The 17,417-nt window shown below is 39.3% G+C and overlaps 1 protein-coding gene across 41 annotated transcripts in view; it reads right to left on the minus strand.

Annotated features, from left to right (window-relative positions):
* Window positions 1–17,417, minus strand: part of KCNMA1 (potassium calcium-activated channel subfamily M alpha 1) — an 835,052-nt gene that overhangs the window by 125,539 nt on the left and 692,096 nt on the right. For 22 of the 41 annotated variants that reach the window (XM_043551031.1, XM_037904234.2, XM_043551022.1 and 19 more), the window contains 2 exons: window positions 15,198–15,284; window positions 8,306–8,382 (listed from right to left, as the gene is read on the minus strand). In XM_043551031.1, the coding sequence (XP_043406966.1) occupies window positions 8,306–8,382; window positions 15,198–15,284 (164 nt within the window). Of the gene's footprint in view, window positions 1–4,665; window positions 4,675–8,305; window positions 8,383–15,197; window positions 15,285–17,417 lie in introns of all 41 variants that reach the window. The other 19 variants (XM_043551030.1, XM_043551023.1, XM_043551029.1 and 16 more) reach the window with 1 other exon arrangement.

A 17,417-nucleotide genomic window follows, 5' to 3' on the forward strand; every position in this document is an offset into this window, starting at 1 on the left:
TCAACAGAAAATAATAAACTATGACATTTATTAAAATAAAAAAAAATCATTGTTAAGGGCAGGGAAAGATGGGAAGGAAAACTTTTGGAACCATTTTAATCAGACTTAAACCAATGATATGGACAATTTAAATCCTTCTATTCAATAAGGGAAAGTTTGTCAGGTACATCTTAAAACCCACACCTTTCAGGGACTGTTTTTAACTATTATTATTGGTTGTTCTGGAGACCATGCATAATTTTTTGATATTTCACATTGTTAACATGCAAGAAACAGGCTTTAACCTGGCAATAAATGTAACAAAAAAGACTTGCTATAAGGGTTTAAACCAGTATATAAGCAATCACATATTAAAGCAATACATTTTGTAAAGAAAACATGCTGTAATTCTTCATTCCTGTTACACAGTCATTTTACATTCATACCAAATACAATATTGAAATAAATTTAAATTAAAACATGGAATATTAGTAAGGATGATTAGTGAGAAGATCAAAGACAAGACAGAAATGATTAAAGATGGTTCAGCCACACACATACTGTTTCCTGTTAAACCTCCATAAATATTAATAAAAAATGGTAATCAGCAGGGGATAAGGGGCTCTTTTTGTACAGCCTTTTGGATGGATGCTAAATTCATATGATACCTGTAGCAGCTGCATAAAAATCCAATCATTCTCTACCATACCCTTGTAGAAATTATCAGGATGCAGAATGGAACTGTTATTTGCAGTTCTGGTGAAAATAAAAACAGAACATAAAACAACTTAATTTTCTATTTTAGGTTCTTGAAAAACAAATGGATAGAAGGGAATGGCAGCTCTCTCTTCTTGGTATAACCAACCCCCGCCCCCAAAATAAAACAAAAAACAAACAAAGGACGTTCCTATGTATCTGAAATCGAGCCAGTGAAATTTGGTTTTAATTAATCAAAATGTAGCTGTTCCACTGACACAAACTATTTGATAAGAGCAGCACACTGAGGCAAGATTTTTAAGCTATTTGGAAAAAATGTTTCCAAAACTATCAACATTTTAGACTTCAAATCTCAGTTTTCATTTGTTTTATAATTTTAAAATTGGCACAAATGTTTTTGTTGCAGTTTTTAAAACAGACCGACATTCTTCATTTTTACTTTGGAGGAGAAAGCTGAGTGTCTAGCACTCTGGCAACACCTCATTTTCTGATCACAAAGTCCCCCAAGCTCTGTCAAAATGTCTAGAAGAAAGTACCTAAGATTGTCTGAGTGAGGTGTCATTTAAAATTCACAAAGAGTAATGGGGAATATTTTCAGGCACAAAAGAAAGCAAGGGAAATTGCCGATTGTTCTTTAAATAAGTTGTCAAATAACAGTTCCTTGTCTAGAGCAAGCAGGACAAAGCACCCCTTCTTCTCTGCTGATTGCTTTTTTTTGTTTGTATGTTTTATGTTACCGTACAGTCTTCCTGATCTCATTGCTCCACCCGTCACTAACAGTAGCTTTACTCATGGACCAAAATGGTAACAAAAAATAGATCTACGAGGACATCTAGTGGATCTCTATCAAACAACAGCTGGTTAAATAGAATCTGGACTGGAGGTCACTTGATTGGCAGTGAGTAAAAAAGCGCCCAACTACCATTAAGAATTGAAATGGATATGATGTCATTTCAAGTCATCAAGTTCTCATGATCCACAGCAAGTAAAATGACAACAAAGGGGAACTTTACAAAGACATTATGTTATAAAGCAACTAGCAGCATTAAAGGAAGACCATATTGATTTGATTGCCTTTTGGCGACGTTGGTTAACATCATCAGTCTAAAAAATTGAAAGGGCTTCCCACAGCACAATTTCAGTTTTCTTAAAAATACAGCAGCATGTCAAACTGGTGACAATTGATTTTCTCTTAACACAACAGGCAAAGCTAGCTCTCCATCATTTCACTGTGTTCCAGGGCAATTTCAAGATCACCAAATGCAGCCTGCAAGCTATTTTGCAAGTTTTGCAAATTTCTGACTTTAAGTGATGTCAGTCATAGGCAATTTGTTAGCTGTTTCCTGAAATTCACAGGGTGTTCTTGTTCTTCAGCCAAAACCGCAGGAGCAGCAGGTGAAGTGAGTGGACAATCTGCACATTCTACTGTATTTCAGTAACTTTAGAAAAGACTTGCATGTTTTTAATTAATGACTTTTTATAGACCAATTCATTTTCATTTTCATACGTCTTCACGACCCTTCCTACATTATATTTTGGGGGACACTCAGCCAATGTGTTCTTCCTCCATTCATTTCTAAGGGGGCTGAAACTACTAGAAGAACTAAAGCAAAGTTGCGTATTTATTTTAAAAAAAATATTCTTGTTTAAATCTTCTCTTTCAGCTTGAGGTGAATTATACTCAGAAAAGTGGCTATGTAAAAATGGATTCTTCAATATCTCTGTTCTCTGTGGCTTTGGTCTCCCAACCCAGACTCAACCAGCCCTCTTTTTCTCAGAACAATTTTGTGTCTGTGAATAATTATGCCCAGTATGAATTGTGGGCAGTAATATTAGTAGTTTGACAGCAATCAAAATAATTTGCAATTGCAAAAATGAAGAATCGTATCGTGTCTTTTGCATCATTAGCTAAACAGTCACTTAAGTTCTGACTGCAGAATCTTTATTAGTGGTGATGATGTACACTACAGAAAGAACACAGATTGAATCCTAGATCCTATATGGCATTTGCAAGGTGAAAAGAAAGAAAAATAGTCTCATCTTGTAAAATAAGGACAAATTTGAAATGAAAATAATTGAGAAATAATAAACAAATCCCCCGTTCTGTCATTTTTACAGTCTCACTCTTCTGATTATAATCTCACTTTTAAACCTATTTATTTTTGTCTTAATAGTCCTGATACAGCTAATTGATCTCTACGGGACCAAAGATTATTGCAGTAGGAACTGGACATTTGTTTTCAAATGCTGATTTACTGAGGATAGGAACTGAAATTAAAACCAAAACAGAGACTGGGGAACCATGCAGGCCTATCGGATCACTGCCTTTAGCTGACATCAGGGCAAGACCCTGAGGATGCTGGGTTAGGTCCTAGAGTTACTCATGTCAACAATAAAATCCTCATTCAGAGTACTAAATTTCTGGGTCTTAATTCTGGAAGCGGTGTGCATGTAAAAATCACTTATAAATCTATGTCCAAGAACATGGCTTTTATCTGGCTGAACTGTAAATAGTTAATATGCAAGTGGTCAATTCTGCCATCACTAATGGTCTCAAATAAGCAGGTTGGTGAACTTGGCTCCTGAGCTAGTTAATGCTTTCAACTGTGGTGTTCAGCACCTTATGTGGAGTGGTAGATTCCCATTCCCTCAATGTACCTCCCAACAATAAATGGCAATGCAGCATTTGGATATGCTGATTGGCTAACGCTGTGATGTTATTCCCAGAAGTACTGCCTTTCCTGGATGCTTTAGGTCCTTGTGTTCCTATGTGACTGTACAGCACCTAGCACAAGAAGGCCAGAAGCTTTTGCTACCATAAAACAAATGAACAACAGTAACATATGGGGAAATGGTAAAAAAAACCCAAACATGGTAACCTCACAGGTTTGGAGTAGCCACGGCTAAAGTGAGTGGTTAGTGGGCTCCCAGTGGTTACACTGTGGCTCATTATACCCTTGAGCTATCTAATCCTGGTCCCTGACGCTGTTGGGGAACAGTTTAGTCATACTGAGACGCTCTGAATAGTCCTGTAAGTATGGTAGCAGCACCCCATCCCTCCCCAATGTATTTTCTTTGGAGTGCCTGTACAACAAATCAGTGCAAATGTAAACTATTCTCCACTTCCCAAATGCTGTATTTATTTTAACTACCAGGACCATGTGTGCACTAAGAAATGGTCGATGACTGAGGGCGTCCATAGATACTGTAGAATTAACAATGCTGTGGCTCAGATTCAGACAGAGTGGTCTATAAAGTTCATACTGGGTCTGTAATAAGCCTCAGAGTTATGCATAATTGGGCCATACACATGTATCATTAATTTTACAGCAACGGAAATTTCATAGACTGGGGAAAATAATTACCACTGTAGAGTCACTTGTCTCCAGTTAAGGATAGGTTTAGGTTTATGCATCAGAAGTTGATCACACAGTTAATTCATTGCCTGGCTTATTTTTTTTTTTTGGTGCTGGGGATGGAGGGAAGGGACAGTGGGGAATTGCTGTATGCCTTTTCTGTCATGAAATGAAGCTGAGCTGCAGAGGATACAAGTCCAAGACCTTGAATACAAGCCCGACAATGAATTCCACTTAACCAGGCAAACAGTGCTATAGTGGTAACTACTCCAGCCTAACTGGCGTCCCTAAAAGGTAATGAGAAGTCCAAAGTCATTTAAAGGAAATGCCATTGTAAAGGCTTCATTTTCCATTGGAGATAAAAAATAAGATTGGGGAGAAAATGGGGAGGAAAGAGGGAGGTGGAGGAAACTGCTGTATTTTCTTCAACGTCGCCCTGATCCGTGTGGGTGTAAAGGATGAGAAAGGTGGGAATATGACGTCACTGCTACATGCAACATAAATATTAAAGAAAAGAACCAAACTACTAAACAAAACAAAACAAAAAAACTCTCTGCTAGAGAAAGACAGGCTGGACCGTACTCTGGGCTACAGGGAACCCGTTTTTACTCACAATAGATCACTATCAGTGTGCAGTTAAAATATAGTAGGGAGCGTGTTCCAAGGCAGCAAGAGGAAAAATAAATCAAAAATTTGTCAATTTTCACAGGTTACAACACATTCCTTTAAAAACATCAACGTACACACGATCTGTCCCTCTGGGGTTCAACCCCCACCCTTTGCAGCAAGAAAGTGGCTGGAAAAAATGTATAGAGAATTAGACAAGTGTTGTTATACAGAATGAAAGAAACAGAAAGCGTGAATCATCCAGCTCAGAGATTTCATCCCAGCGTGGCTGCATTTAATATATATGTATATACATTTGGCCCTTTGCTGAAAAGATATAATGAAATTAAATAAGAAAGAAATTGAAAACATAAGCTAAATATACCACAAAATTATCAATGGTTTGTGAATAGAATTTCTATATTTCTCTCTGGACAATGTAATGTGAATATTTACAGATTATTCAGGCAGTAAGGAGAGGAGGGAGAAGGACGGATGGCTGAAAACTGTGAAAAGAAAGCATAGTTACTTTAATTATCCCTAGCCTCGTGGAGATGCATAGTTCTTACTTGAATTATTAATACTAGGCCTAAGAGGTTTGGACAAATGGCTATGTAGGTCAGGCTCACTTATAGACCCTGACAATACCACAGTTAATATTCAGACAATATCTAAAGGGACATGAAACCTCAGATGCATTATTAAAGAACATGGCTTTCAACTGTCCCAGGAAGCTGCATGTAATTAATGCCATAATAATTAAGATTTCCATGTAAAGATGATATTCTTTCACATTTCATTCACCTGTACATGCGGATAGTTTTATCTTCATCCCTTCATTTCATCTTAGATGTCATCTGCACTCCACTGTCTCTAATTTTGATTATGTTGCTCATTAATTAAAAAAAAATCTGAACTGTTCACAATATCATTGTAAATTAAGTTGACAGCCAAGCCCCACAATTTAGAAGGAAATGTTTTGTTGTAATTTCTGCTTTGTTTTAGCTAGATTGTGTTTTTAAGACAAACAATTCAGGCACCATATATGTGGAGGTGATGGCTAAGATATTCAAAAGTGACTAGTGATTTTGAGGGCCAAAGTTGTGACACCTTAAAGGGACCTGATTTGCAGACACTATTGAGCATCTGCCCTCTAAAAATCAGACCCTTTTAAGGTGTCTCAGAGATGAGCATCCAAAAATCGACTGACCAAAAATCACGTTACCTTTGAAAATCTTGGTTTATATCATTCACTGATTGACAGGACTTTAAAAACAAAGCTATTGAATTATTGTTAATAGTTATGAACATGCGGCTGTTATCAGCTGTTCTGAAAAGTGTGTGTGTGTGTGTGCGTGCGTGTGTTTGTGTGTGAGAGAGAGAAAGAGAGAGAGAGAGAGAGAGAAACCAAACCAAGAAAATATTCTGAGTACATATTAGACTTTGCCATCATTGCCTTTTTTCCCTCCACCTGACTCAGAAGATTATCCCCTTGGTGTTCAGTGCTCAGTATGGTGGCTCTGACAGGCTCCTTCTTCAACCTCACTAACTCCATCATTTCATTCCACATCTGTCCAACACCCTTTAATGCATTAGACTGATGTGTGTGACCATGTCGTTTGGAGCATTTCCTAGTGCTACATGCAGAGGCTGTCATTCTAGCCCTGACACGGCCTTACTGCTGTTTTATACTGTGTTGCTTGGTCTCTTTCCAAGAAGTTTTCTTTTCCCTGGCTTCCCAAAATTGAACATTTTATTCCGTTTCATGCTTCTGCCCTTTATATTGTAGTTGCTTGTTCATACGTTGCAATATATTTGAGTTAAATGTGGCACAACTATGTAGGTCTCGAATCCAACTGATACCAACTCTCTTAGAGAATTTGATAGAAGTCTGCACACATGAGCACAGCATGGTATTACAGGTACAAAAAGTGGGGTGGGGGAAAATAAAAATACATAAAGGGCAGGGAGGCAACAACAGCCCCCACTGTGTTGGTTACATATTTCCCCTTCCCTAGTATTTTGGGAAATCTTGGAAAAAAATTAGCTTTGTGAGTTACAGGAAGCCGCAGGTAGTTTTCACTTGCCTGACCAGAACTTACTCAGCAGAATCACTGACCTTGGCAGCAGTTCCAGGGTCACACTCTCACATGGATAAGCTGTTCTTGAACAATTTTTTTCAATATGTTAGGCAAATGCATGCGTTCCTTCCACATCAGGCATGCGTATCTTTGATTTCCATGAATTTTGCATTCACTGTGGCTACTGTGGCTACCATTCTCCACTAAAGTCTCAGCTCCTCTGTCTCTATTACGCTACCTTAAGGAAACAATGTCGAAACCTTGTTCTCCTTGATCGTGTCTTTTTTTGGGAGAGAAGAGGAAGGCTCTCCTTAAGGACTCTAATAGTACTGTTTTTCTCTACAAAGAATTTCATTTTCTGGTATGGTTCAAGTAGAGTACCCTTCTTCTGGTGTGTGTGAAGGTCCAAGTCTAGCCCTTTCTTCCAAATGCCAAGACTGTAGTGAGACAACAGCAATCAGTAGGCCACAGTGTTTTGCGAATCATAAAAGTAGCAGGAGCAGAAGCACGGGCAGACTCTGCTGAGACAGTCCAACCCACCTTTCTTGTGACTCTAAACAGGGTCATGTGCTTTTTAATGGCAGAATATCTAAACCATGTAAAGTGTACACATGATATTCAAATATCCATTAAGAGAAGGAATCCCTATGCCTACATTTGAAATCTATACTGCAAATATTTAATTGGTCACATCCACTGTGTGGGCATTTGGTTTGGGTAACCTGACTGTAGAAAGTCCACCAAAATTAAAGAGCCAGATATATTCCTGCATAAATATAAAGAAAAAAAATAAAACAAAAACAAAAACAGGTCTCCACTCCAATGTTCTGCTCTCCCGGCACTCACAAATCTTCTGCTGACATCAACCACAGTTCTATTAACCTGGGTAAAGCAGGTGATAAACACTGAAGTCTGCTGAACACCTCTGAAAGCAGAATTTTGTCCTATTTAAAGGAACCAGTCCTGCATTTCTTCTGATCACAGAACTGCCATCGGCTTTGGGACTTCCTCTGCAGAATGACAGCAGGATGGAGCCTATGGGACTCATCATAATATTTTATTTCAGCATTATTACATCGCTCAGTATTGTTTCTTAGCTTACTTTACATGTTACATTATATTATACAAGGCCCAAATTCTGCCCTTACGCCTCACGGAAGCCCATTGCAAGTAATGGGTTTTTACAGGGTGTAAGTCAGGGCAGAATTTGGCCCCATGTGGATAAGTTTGTTCATCTACTCAGATTCAGAACCTCCCACTGCCCACAAATAAATGCCGTGGGCACAGATTCATCTTGATTTAATTATCTGAACTTTGTTAACTTTGGACACAAACAGGCATTTTAATGAAGCTGCAGGTGTGAGTGAGTGGTGTGAAATTTAATTTTAAAAATATTCACATCAGAATTACAAATGACATTTAACTGCATTGCCATGTATTTATTTCCTACCCTTTCTGCACCACTGTGTAAAACACATAAATACATTTAAAGAGATTCCTTAAGGCTGAGCAGGTCCTGAGGGGGGGGGGGGGGAGGAAAAGGGAGGGAGAAGAAATATTACTTACGCCGTTTGCAGCCACATTTTTTTATCCTTTTGGGATCCGTGATGTCATCATGACAGGCCTTGCAGTAAAAAAATGCCCTGGAGAAACAGAACGGAAAAACTGACACATTTCTTAATCCACACAAATGAAATTAGTCCCACATTTCCTCCTGCTACATTGCCAAATTAATGAAACATGCCAGCACTAATTTCCTTTAATCTTTGAAAAGGTTTAGACATTTAAAGGAGGAAACGTTTGCTGCAAGACCATTAATTTCAAACACAAGACTATGATTCAAGTTAGTGCTTCTTTTAATAAACTTTCATTTGAAAAATAATTAGGAGAAGGGTTGATAAATATGACACAGTGGATCAGATCATCTGCCTTTCATCTTTGGAAGAATAAGTCTCATCGTCAAGGCACGTATGAAATGAGTTCACTGTTCTTGACATGAAAGTCACAAATTCAGAGCCACGTGATTTCTGAGAAGGACAGCTAAGGTTTTAAGGCCAAGTTTGCAGTCTACCCTCCACCGGACCACCATACTGGTGAGTGCAATCAGCAATGTCAATGTCATTGTGACCTAAATTGTGGTCAATAGTATCATGCATGCTATTATTTGCACCTGTAAAAATGGAAGCCAGTGTCTGAAAATCAGGTTCTTAAAAAGCAGTGAATAAACATGGGGACTACTGTCCTCTTGATTCAGACTTCTTTTCATTTGCCATCAGGATTCAATTAGAGAAGAATCACACTAGTTTTGACTGCATTATAAACCCTCAGCAAAAATCCCTAAGCAAACAAAAATACGTAATTCACAAGATGACCTACCTAACTCTCTGTCTATTTAGGCTTTTATACATGGCCTGTTACTGCGTAGCAAAGACCTGACTGCTAGGTGAAGTGTGCAGAATGTAGGGTAAGTGACGAAGGGTAAGTGTGCAATAAAACTTTACATATCATTAACATAAAATTATGTTTTAACAAACGTACATCAAACTGCCCACAGGAGATTTCACAAGCCTGTCAAGTCAGTATGTCACACACGATTGCTGTGACACATGTCTATTTCATGAAGATCACACAGCTAGCCTCTAACTGAGCCAGTCTGGGCTGCTATAATGTACACATATTTTTGCTGGCATGACAACTGGGCCATCCTGCACTTCAGCATCTGCCAAACTTCCCTCATCGCCTGCCTCCTCTGATCCAGACTCCTCTCTACAAATTCAGGCTGATGGAAATGAGGGGTGACTTGAGGCCACACCATAGGTCTTGCAGGTAATACTGCTCCTGCACTTGAGGTGGCTTGAAGGTTCCAGAAATAGAAGAGGCCATGGGAACAGAAGAACCTACAGTCCTTGGGTACTGGAAAGAAAAACAAGCAACAAATACACAGGGACATGGACGAATATATTCTTGGTTCCAGTGTAAATGAAAGGGCTATTAATTCATTTAGACAAAAATATCAAGGGTTTATGAATGTTTCACACTGTGCAGGAATCTTATAGAAAGGGAGAGGGCACAGGAAGCATGGTACTTTCCTGGTGTAAGGAAAAAACATAATCCATCTTCCAGATCCCAGAAGCACAAGTAAAGAGGGAGTGACTAGCACTATGTGCAGAGGTGACAAGGCCTACAGAGTTATTTCTGGGTGTTTTCCTGTGCTCCGTCACAGAGCATTACCTAAGGTGGGTGTTATGATCCCCTCTGTACAAAAGGGGGAACTGGAGCCTAGAGAAATCAAGAGACTTGTCCAAGGTCAAAGAGCCAGTTTGTCACATGTGTCCAAGCTCTCAGGCTTGTGATTTAACTGCCAGGCTACATGGAGTCAATGGATATTTTCCAAGTTTGACCTATGGCTGGTGTTTTTAACTAGGAATGGGGAACCTGACAGTATCTAAAGATGTGGTTCAGATATCAGCCTCAATATCTCGATACTTCTCTGTAGACCATCCAAACCTCTTGTGTCTACAAAACTGGGCAGGAAGCCTTGTCAGAAAGCCACATCTGCTACTTCCTGCTAACAGCCTGGCTAGAAGTCTGTTGAGAACATTTAAATGCTTTAGATTGGAACCCCAAGCACAGACGAAGCTGAGATAAAAATACAGTGAAAGAGAAATGAAACTGTTTTGTTCATTTTGAGTATTGAGTAAAAGTTCAGTGGGCTTTTAAATTTTATTCACAAAAATATTTTGCAGTTATATCAGAGCTACAAGTAGTCCCCTCTCTACTTAAACTTATACATTCTTCTTGCTGCTTGATATCCATGTAGGCCTGGTCTACACTACAGAGTTAGTGTTCCCACTTCCGGCTCTGAGACAGGCTACTGCCCAGGCTCCCCGCTCCAAGCCAGGCTGCAGTCTGGGCTCCTGGCTCCCCACTTAACTTGTAGTGCAGACATGTCTGTAGACTCCTTTTCCCATCTATACAGCTGGTGTAATTAGTTTAATGGGAAGGTACATGGATTCAAGCTAGTATAAGAGGGTCTAATTCAAACAATTGTGAATTTAATCTACACAAAACAATTGAAACTAATTTAATTCAAATATCTGAATTTGGTCCAGGGAGTTTAAGTGACCTGCCAGGAAGCAGGTCAGTATGGCACTAACCGTCAGGAGACTTGAGTTGTAAACCCGCTATGTGGACTAGCTAAATAATCTATTCAAGCCAGTCACTGTCAGAGATAGGACTGGGACTCAGGAGTGGCAGTCTCTACTCTTCTATGGACCATGTGGACTCCAGGGAGTCACCCCTCTCCTAACTGTTGGATTTTCCTACTCTTTCTGTTGGCCAAAATTTCCTCTCCAGTTTTTGCAGTTCCCCCTTCAGACACTTAGTCCAGCTCTAGATCCAACTTCTGAAGCAGGATCTTTTATCACAGACCCTTCCCCAAATCCCTACAAGTTTAGACGAACACTGCACAGGTGTGGGAGCCACACTGCCAGATCCCAATGCAGAATTAGGGCCCTAGTATTTGCTACGCATGATACTCTCTGGGTATGTCTACACTGCAATACGAGGTGTGATCGATGTTTGCATAGACATACCCACACTGGATGGCTAAAAACAGCAATGTAGATACAGAGGTATGAGCCTTAGCCGGGGCTGTATAAGCATGCCAGGGACCCATGTTGCTAGTCTGCACTGAAGCCTGCCGCCCCTATACTGCTATTTTTAGCTGTGCTAGCATGAGGAAAGCTATCTTATGTATGTCTACCCATGCTCCAGTCACACTGCAGATTGCAGTGCAAGCATACCCTAGGTGCAAGACCAAGAATAGGTGACGCAGACGCTTTTAAAAATGAAATTACCATATTGATTAAAGAATTAAAAAACAAATGGATTTCCATACTGCATAATAAAATGTAAGTGGATAAAGAATGATAAAGACATCACTCATATTGTATCTATGACACATTATTAGCACTCAACATTTTATACACAGCTATTCTCTTCAATAAATCCTTAACATAAAGGTGTGTAATATGTACCTATTATTTAAAAAAACATAAAAAATCATAGTTTTAGCAATATACAAAATTACTCTACTACAAATTATGGTGCATAAACAGTGTTAAATATGCATTGCAATATGGTATAGTTCTAACCTAAAAGACTTGCCAGCATCTCTAAAAGCACATAAAACATAAACAAAAACATTTAATTTGAGCTACAAGTATAACACATATGTTTACTTTTGTTTTATTGTACTTAGGTAAAAATCCTGTTTTTTACTCTCCTAGAATCTTTTTTATTGCCATTCAGATCCCATTAAACCATCCACCACTTGTTTGAAAACAAAGGCAGATAATTCACAGAGGGGGATTAAGTTTCTCTCAATTTTGGAACAATTTTTCTGACTCTGATTCATCAAGTTACAAAGGTGAAATTGACAATGTTCATAAATGGCTGCATTAGCTGAAGCACATCTGATCAAGATCTGCTTTGTACAGAATGGCTAGGGAATATGTGAAGAGAGGCAGCAACCATGCATACTTCTGGCCAAACACTTCTGGAAAAGGCAAGTCAGAGCTTCTGCTTCAACTTGCTATTGTCACGGATGGAAATTGATTTAAAAGCGCTGAGTAAATTTACTCTCAATATATCTTCACTTTTCAACTTCTGTCATTTCAAAAATACCATGCCAGGTTTTTCTCGGTGCGGTCTCCATTAATTTCAATGGGGAACTGCATGGCTACAACACTTTGTAAATACACAGGTTAGTGTCTTGGTGCTACCATGTGAATAGCCTTGTGCACATGGGAAGGGAGAGAGACAAGAGAGAGAACAAGAACTTCCTGCTGGGCTCACAGGCTGCTGGAGCTCCTGCCCACAGTAATAGCTTTCACAAAGGTGGTGCTGGAGATGAGAAACAGCAGGGCCCAGCTGTAGCAAGGGCAGCTACCTCCTGTCTCTCTCTTTGGGCCAGAGATTGCTCAGCAGCACCCTGCCTGTGTTTCCACCTCTTCAGGACCCTTTAAGAACTCTTCCAGTTCAAAAAGTTCAAACAATCCCCAAAAGGGGTCTCACTTATTTAGACTTGTAAGTACACACAGGCCGCAGCCCCAGTCCATCGCTCACCCAGCAGGCCAAAATAACGCTAAGTCTTTGAAAAACAGAACAACTCATACTTGTCTTTATCCCAGTTTCAGCTTGGCACAGCCCCTTGCTCCCAAAGGGTCTGTCTGTCAGACTCCGCCCTGCTTCTTGGGCATGGTGTCTCCCAGGACCACTGTCTGGACAGCTTTCTTTTGCTTAATGTCAGGCTCAGTTATTCTCTCAGCCCCCTCCTACTGCAGCTTCCTGCTATCTTTTAGCCTGGGACTGCTTGATTCCCCTCAGGTGTGATCAGGCATGGCTTAGCCCCAGGCTCTCCAGCCCAAGGGCAGGCCACCACGTTACACCGGCAAGAATGCACGTAGTGCCCTTTTGAGGGGTAACAAGACTGACGTCGACATGCTTACCTCAGTCTAAAATTGGTGTAAGGGAGATGAGGAAACTGTGAGCATCTGTTGGAGTCATGTGCCTCTTGCAGGGCTGGGGCTTAAATCAATAATTTAGCTCTTGGGATATGCAGCACTAGTATAACACTGAACAATCTGCATGTCATCCCTTTGAGATACCTCAGTATTACTCTGTCCATTTTACAGATCAGGAAGGAGACACAAAGGGCCTAATTCTACTCTCACTGGCACCTGTGAAAATTAGGAGACATTCCATTAGAGGCCAGCTACAAGGGGAGGGAGACCAGAGGAGGTGCCCCTTCTCCCTCGGTGGTTGGCTTGGCTTGGCTGTTGGGGAATGTTTATTTGGGAAGGAGCAGATAGAGTCACTTTGCTGGGGGTAGGTGGTATTCCCTGGCTTGCAGAGACTGCTAGCTTTGGAGTTGGAAAAGAATGTTCCTTCTTCGGCAGAGTAGGCTTAGTTAAGGGGTGATTTTCACCTCTCTCAGTGCATCACTTCTGTGCCATTTGACATTGATGGAACCCATAGGTATCATTTGGCAGAACTGGGTTTTTGTTTGCAGGCAGCTGGAGGTTGGAATGTTTATAATAATTCTGACATGTTGCAGCTGGATGGAAGGGGCCCTGGAGTTTAACAGGTGCTCACTGGCCTGATATCTATGAGCCAGAATCAGAGCAGGTAAATCTGCAAGAATCCAGGAATCTGTGGTAAAAGCAGGAGGAGGAGGAGGAGGTTCGACTTCTGTACTGTTTACAGATATGGGACCTGCCCTTGTGGATTGACTAACACAATATGGCTGAAGAGGGGATGATGGTTCTGGGAGACAGCTTCCTACTGTTTGGATGGGCACAGCTGCACCTTGGAAGAAAGTCTTTATGGCCTAAAAGATGGAATGGTTATGGAGGGAGAAGGTGGCTAGTTCTGAGATAACAATCTGATTCTTGATCTCAAGTTCAACATGATTTAAAAAATAATAATTGCAGCCAACTCTATTTCTTGCACATTGGAGTGTCTTCTTTTTCATTTTGGAGTAACACACGTTTGAGAGGGATGACCAGGCAACAAATTACTTTTTTAGCTTTTTAAAAATGTATTTATCTTCCAAATGTTTTTAAAAGTTATTTCTTTATCTTAGAAATTATTTTCTGACATCGCTTTATCTTTCTAAAGACTTCATAATCACGAGACATTGGGTGTGCACTGGGGTCTAATAATGACACCCCTTGGTGGCTGCTAGGCATGAGACCAAAGTTTTCTTGTATAACTGTAGCTTGAATTAATCCAAACCCTAATCTCACTGATACAGCCAAGTTCTTAGTCTGCTAAACAGGTAAAGTAGCCCACATTGGATGGGAAGTACTGGTCTGTTTTAGTTTGATTCATTATTATGTGCCTACATAGTATATAGTTCTGATCAAGAATAGTAACAAGGGGATGTCATACCATCAATGTAATGCTGAATGAACACTGCTGAGTTTGCCCACAACAAATATTTGTTGAGGTTGATGAAACTGACCCTATATAAAAGAATTTCTCTGAACACCTAAATCTTAGGCCAAAACTAGGGACCCCATTATCTGCTCAAATAACTCAATTAGGGTCAATTACGTTACAACAGTAGATAAACTGGCCCATAGCCAAAGTGGGTTTTTTGAGATTAAAAACCCCGCTAACTTAACTTTTCTCTCTTTGGTTCTTTTTCATAGGTTCTGCAAAATTATTATGTCATTTTATTTCAGTTAAAGTTTTTTCGCCATGGGAAAGAGTCCAAAAAGAGAGGCATGTACATACTGAAGGCAGAATTTGGTCCAATTCAACCCCCACTGAAGAAATGTGAATCCTTTTGCTCACTTCTATGGGAGTTGGGGCAAAGCTCTAAATGTAAAGAATAAAACAAAGGAAGAGACTGCATTTTTTAATTAAAGAGATGCAATAAACAAATTACCTTTTCACTTCTTTGGCATCACTTGCAATGAAGAATCCTAAAGTACCTTCTTGAATCTTGACATGGTTTCCAGGATTGATTAATATACTGCTCAATAAAACACAAACAAACAAAAAGACAAAGCTATGAGTTTATATCACTTCTAATTGAGTGCTCCAAAATGCTCTATTTTTGTTTTATTCTAGGGGACCCACTAGTTAGGAAAGGCTATAAGGAAATTTGAAGTCATTTTCTTCTTTGACATTTCCAATCAGATCACCGCTTAATCATCAACAATGGGTATCATTACAGAACTTAAATTTGTAACTACCATGTATCTTCCCTTAAAATCATATCACCATTTCAGCTCTTAAGTCACTACTGTTCTAGCCATCAAATAATTAGCATCTTTTACCAAAACAAAGCAAAAAAAGCATCTCAGAAAAACCATATGTGAAGCGGAGCAGTTTAGCTTTCTTGCGCTATTATTCAGGCTGATGGAAAAGTTCATGATATGGTGAAAAGGGAAGAGATCCTCCAAGGAAACCACCACTTGATACCAGTACAAAGAGTCATTTGTCAAATTAAACCATTTTAAACATCTTTGTGCCAATTTCTTTTGAAATGAGAAATAATGGGACCCCTCTCTGTATATATTATATTATTATACGTAATATAATAAATACACACATACACTCAAGGGGAATGGTACAAGACAACCAGTCATTATTACTGAGGAAAACATAAAATTAATATAACATTTTTAAAAAACCATTGCTATGCAGCCCCTGGAAGAAAACAAAATAATCCAGCCACCCTAACAGAGTGACTGCAAGTCAGTTTGATGGAGGAAATTGTAAGTTAACATGGTGTGTGTTGATCTCTGCTTATGTGTAACATATCTGCTGTATTGTCAAAGATTTAGCACCAGAGTATTTTTGGTTCAGGCAGTATTATAAGGTACCAGGTAGCCATAATTATTCTTCATCTTGTTTTACTTTGAAGTGTAATAGAACTAAGCTCTTAACTTGACAAAACGCTTACTAAAGCTTGTCAAATGTTTCACCTTTTTTTTGTTTTTCGGTCAAGTTTAACCTTTGTAAGTTAAAGAGTAATAAGAGTACATATGCAAGACTTACAGTACACAAGGACTAAAAGAAACTATGATGTTTTCAGGCTTATTAGACACTGACTTTTAGGAAAGATGCCAAAGTAGCAAGAGATAAGATGTATATATGAATGGACATAAGGTGCTAACATTGCAAGTACATGCAATGCTAAAGATTTGTAGCCTTATTATTTGGGAAAAAATATAGGATCAAATGTTTAGATACTCTTAGTTACTGATAAATTGTTGAGTTGGATAATGCTGGTAAGTATAGAATGTTTTCGTCAAATGCAGAACATTTTCATATACTGTATTTTATATACTGAATGTGTATGTACTTGTGCGGGTGCATCTGCACATATACTTATACACACACACATATATCTCTACACGTTAAAAGTCCTACGTGACAAGAATATTAAGCTTGCAAAATCAGCATTTAGAAGTTAGGTAATGTCAGATTTAAGGCTGCCTGTGCGACCTTAATTCAGCCCCTTGTGCATATGTTTTATGATACAGTCCTCATTGTCACGATCACATATTATTTGTAGCTCAGGACCCCTCCCTCATTCACTGCATAGGATGGATGATGCTCAGTGAACAAAAAGCTATTCAATAGTTTGTTTTATCCTTATTGCTCGACCTGTGGCCCTGTGCAGGAAACCCTGCTCTATATACAGAGTTATTCATTGGCTCATGGGTTTTTCAGCACTATAGTATCTGAGTACTTCCTAAACAGCCTGATTTTTCAGAGTACTTAGCATTTTATAGCACTTTATATGTACAAAGTCACCGTTGCCTCATTAACGACACAGCTCCTACTTCTGCAACAAACGAGGCTTAGATCCTACAGACAATAGCCTCCATCACTACACAACTGCAATTTGTTGCTAAAATACAGTCCATCCTCTGCAATGAAAGAGGCAAGAGGTCCTGAAAAAAGTAGGTAATTAAAGACCGTATCATAATACATATGCACAAGGGGACCGAATTAAAGATCCACAAGCAACCTTAAATCTGACATTTCCTCATTGCTGAGAGCTTGACTTAGCAACTTCAATGTTTTTTTTAACTTGGGAGGTCTGAGGGGTTAATACAATTTTCTAGGTTTTAAAAAGGCAAACTGAAAAAAT

Source organism: Chelonia mydas, chromosome 7 (assembly GCF_015237465.2).
Source record: "Chelonia mydas isolate rCheMyd1 chromosome 7, rCheMyd1.pri.v2, whole genome shotgun sequence".
NCBI classification, from domain to species: domain Eukaryota; kingdom Metazoa; phylum Chordata; order Testudines; family Cheloniidae; genus Chelonia; species Chelonia mydas.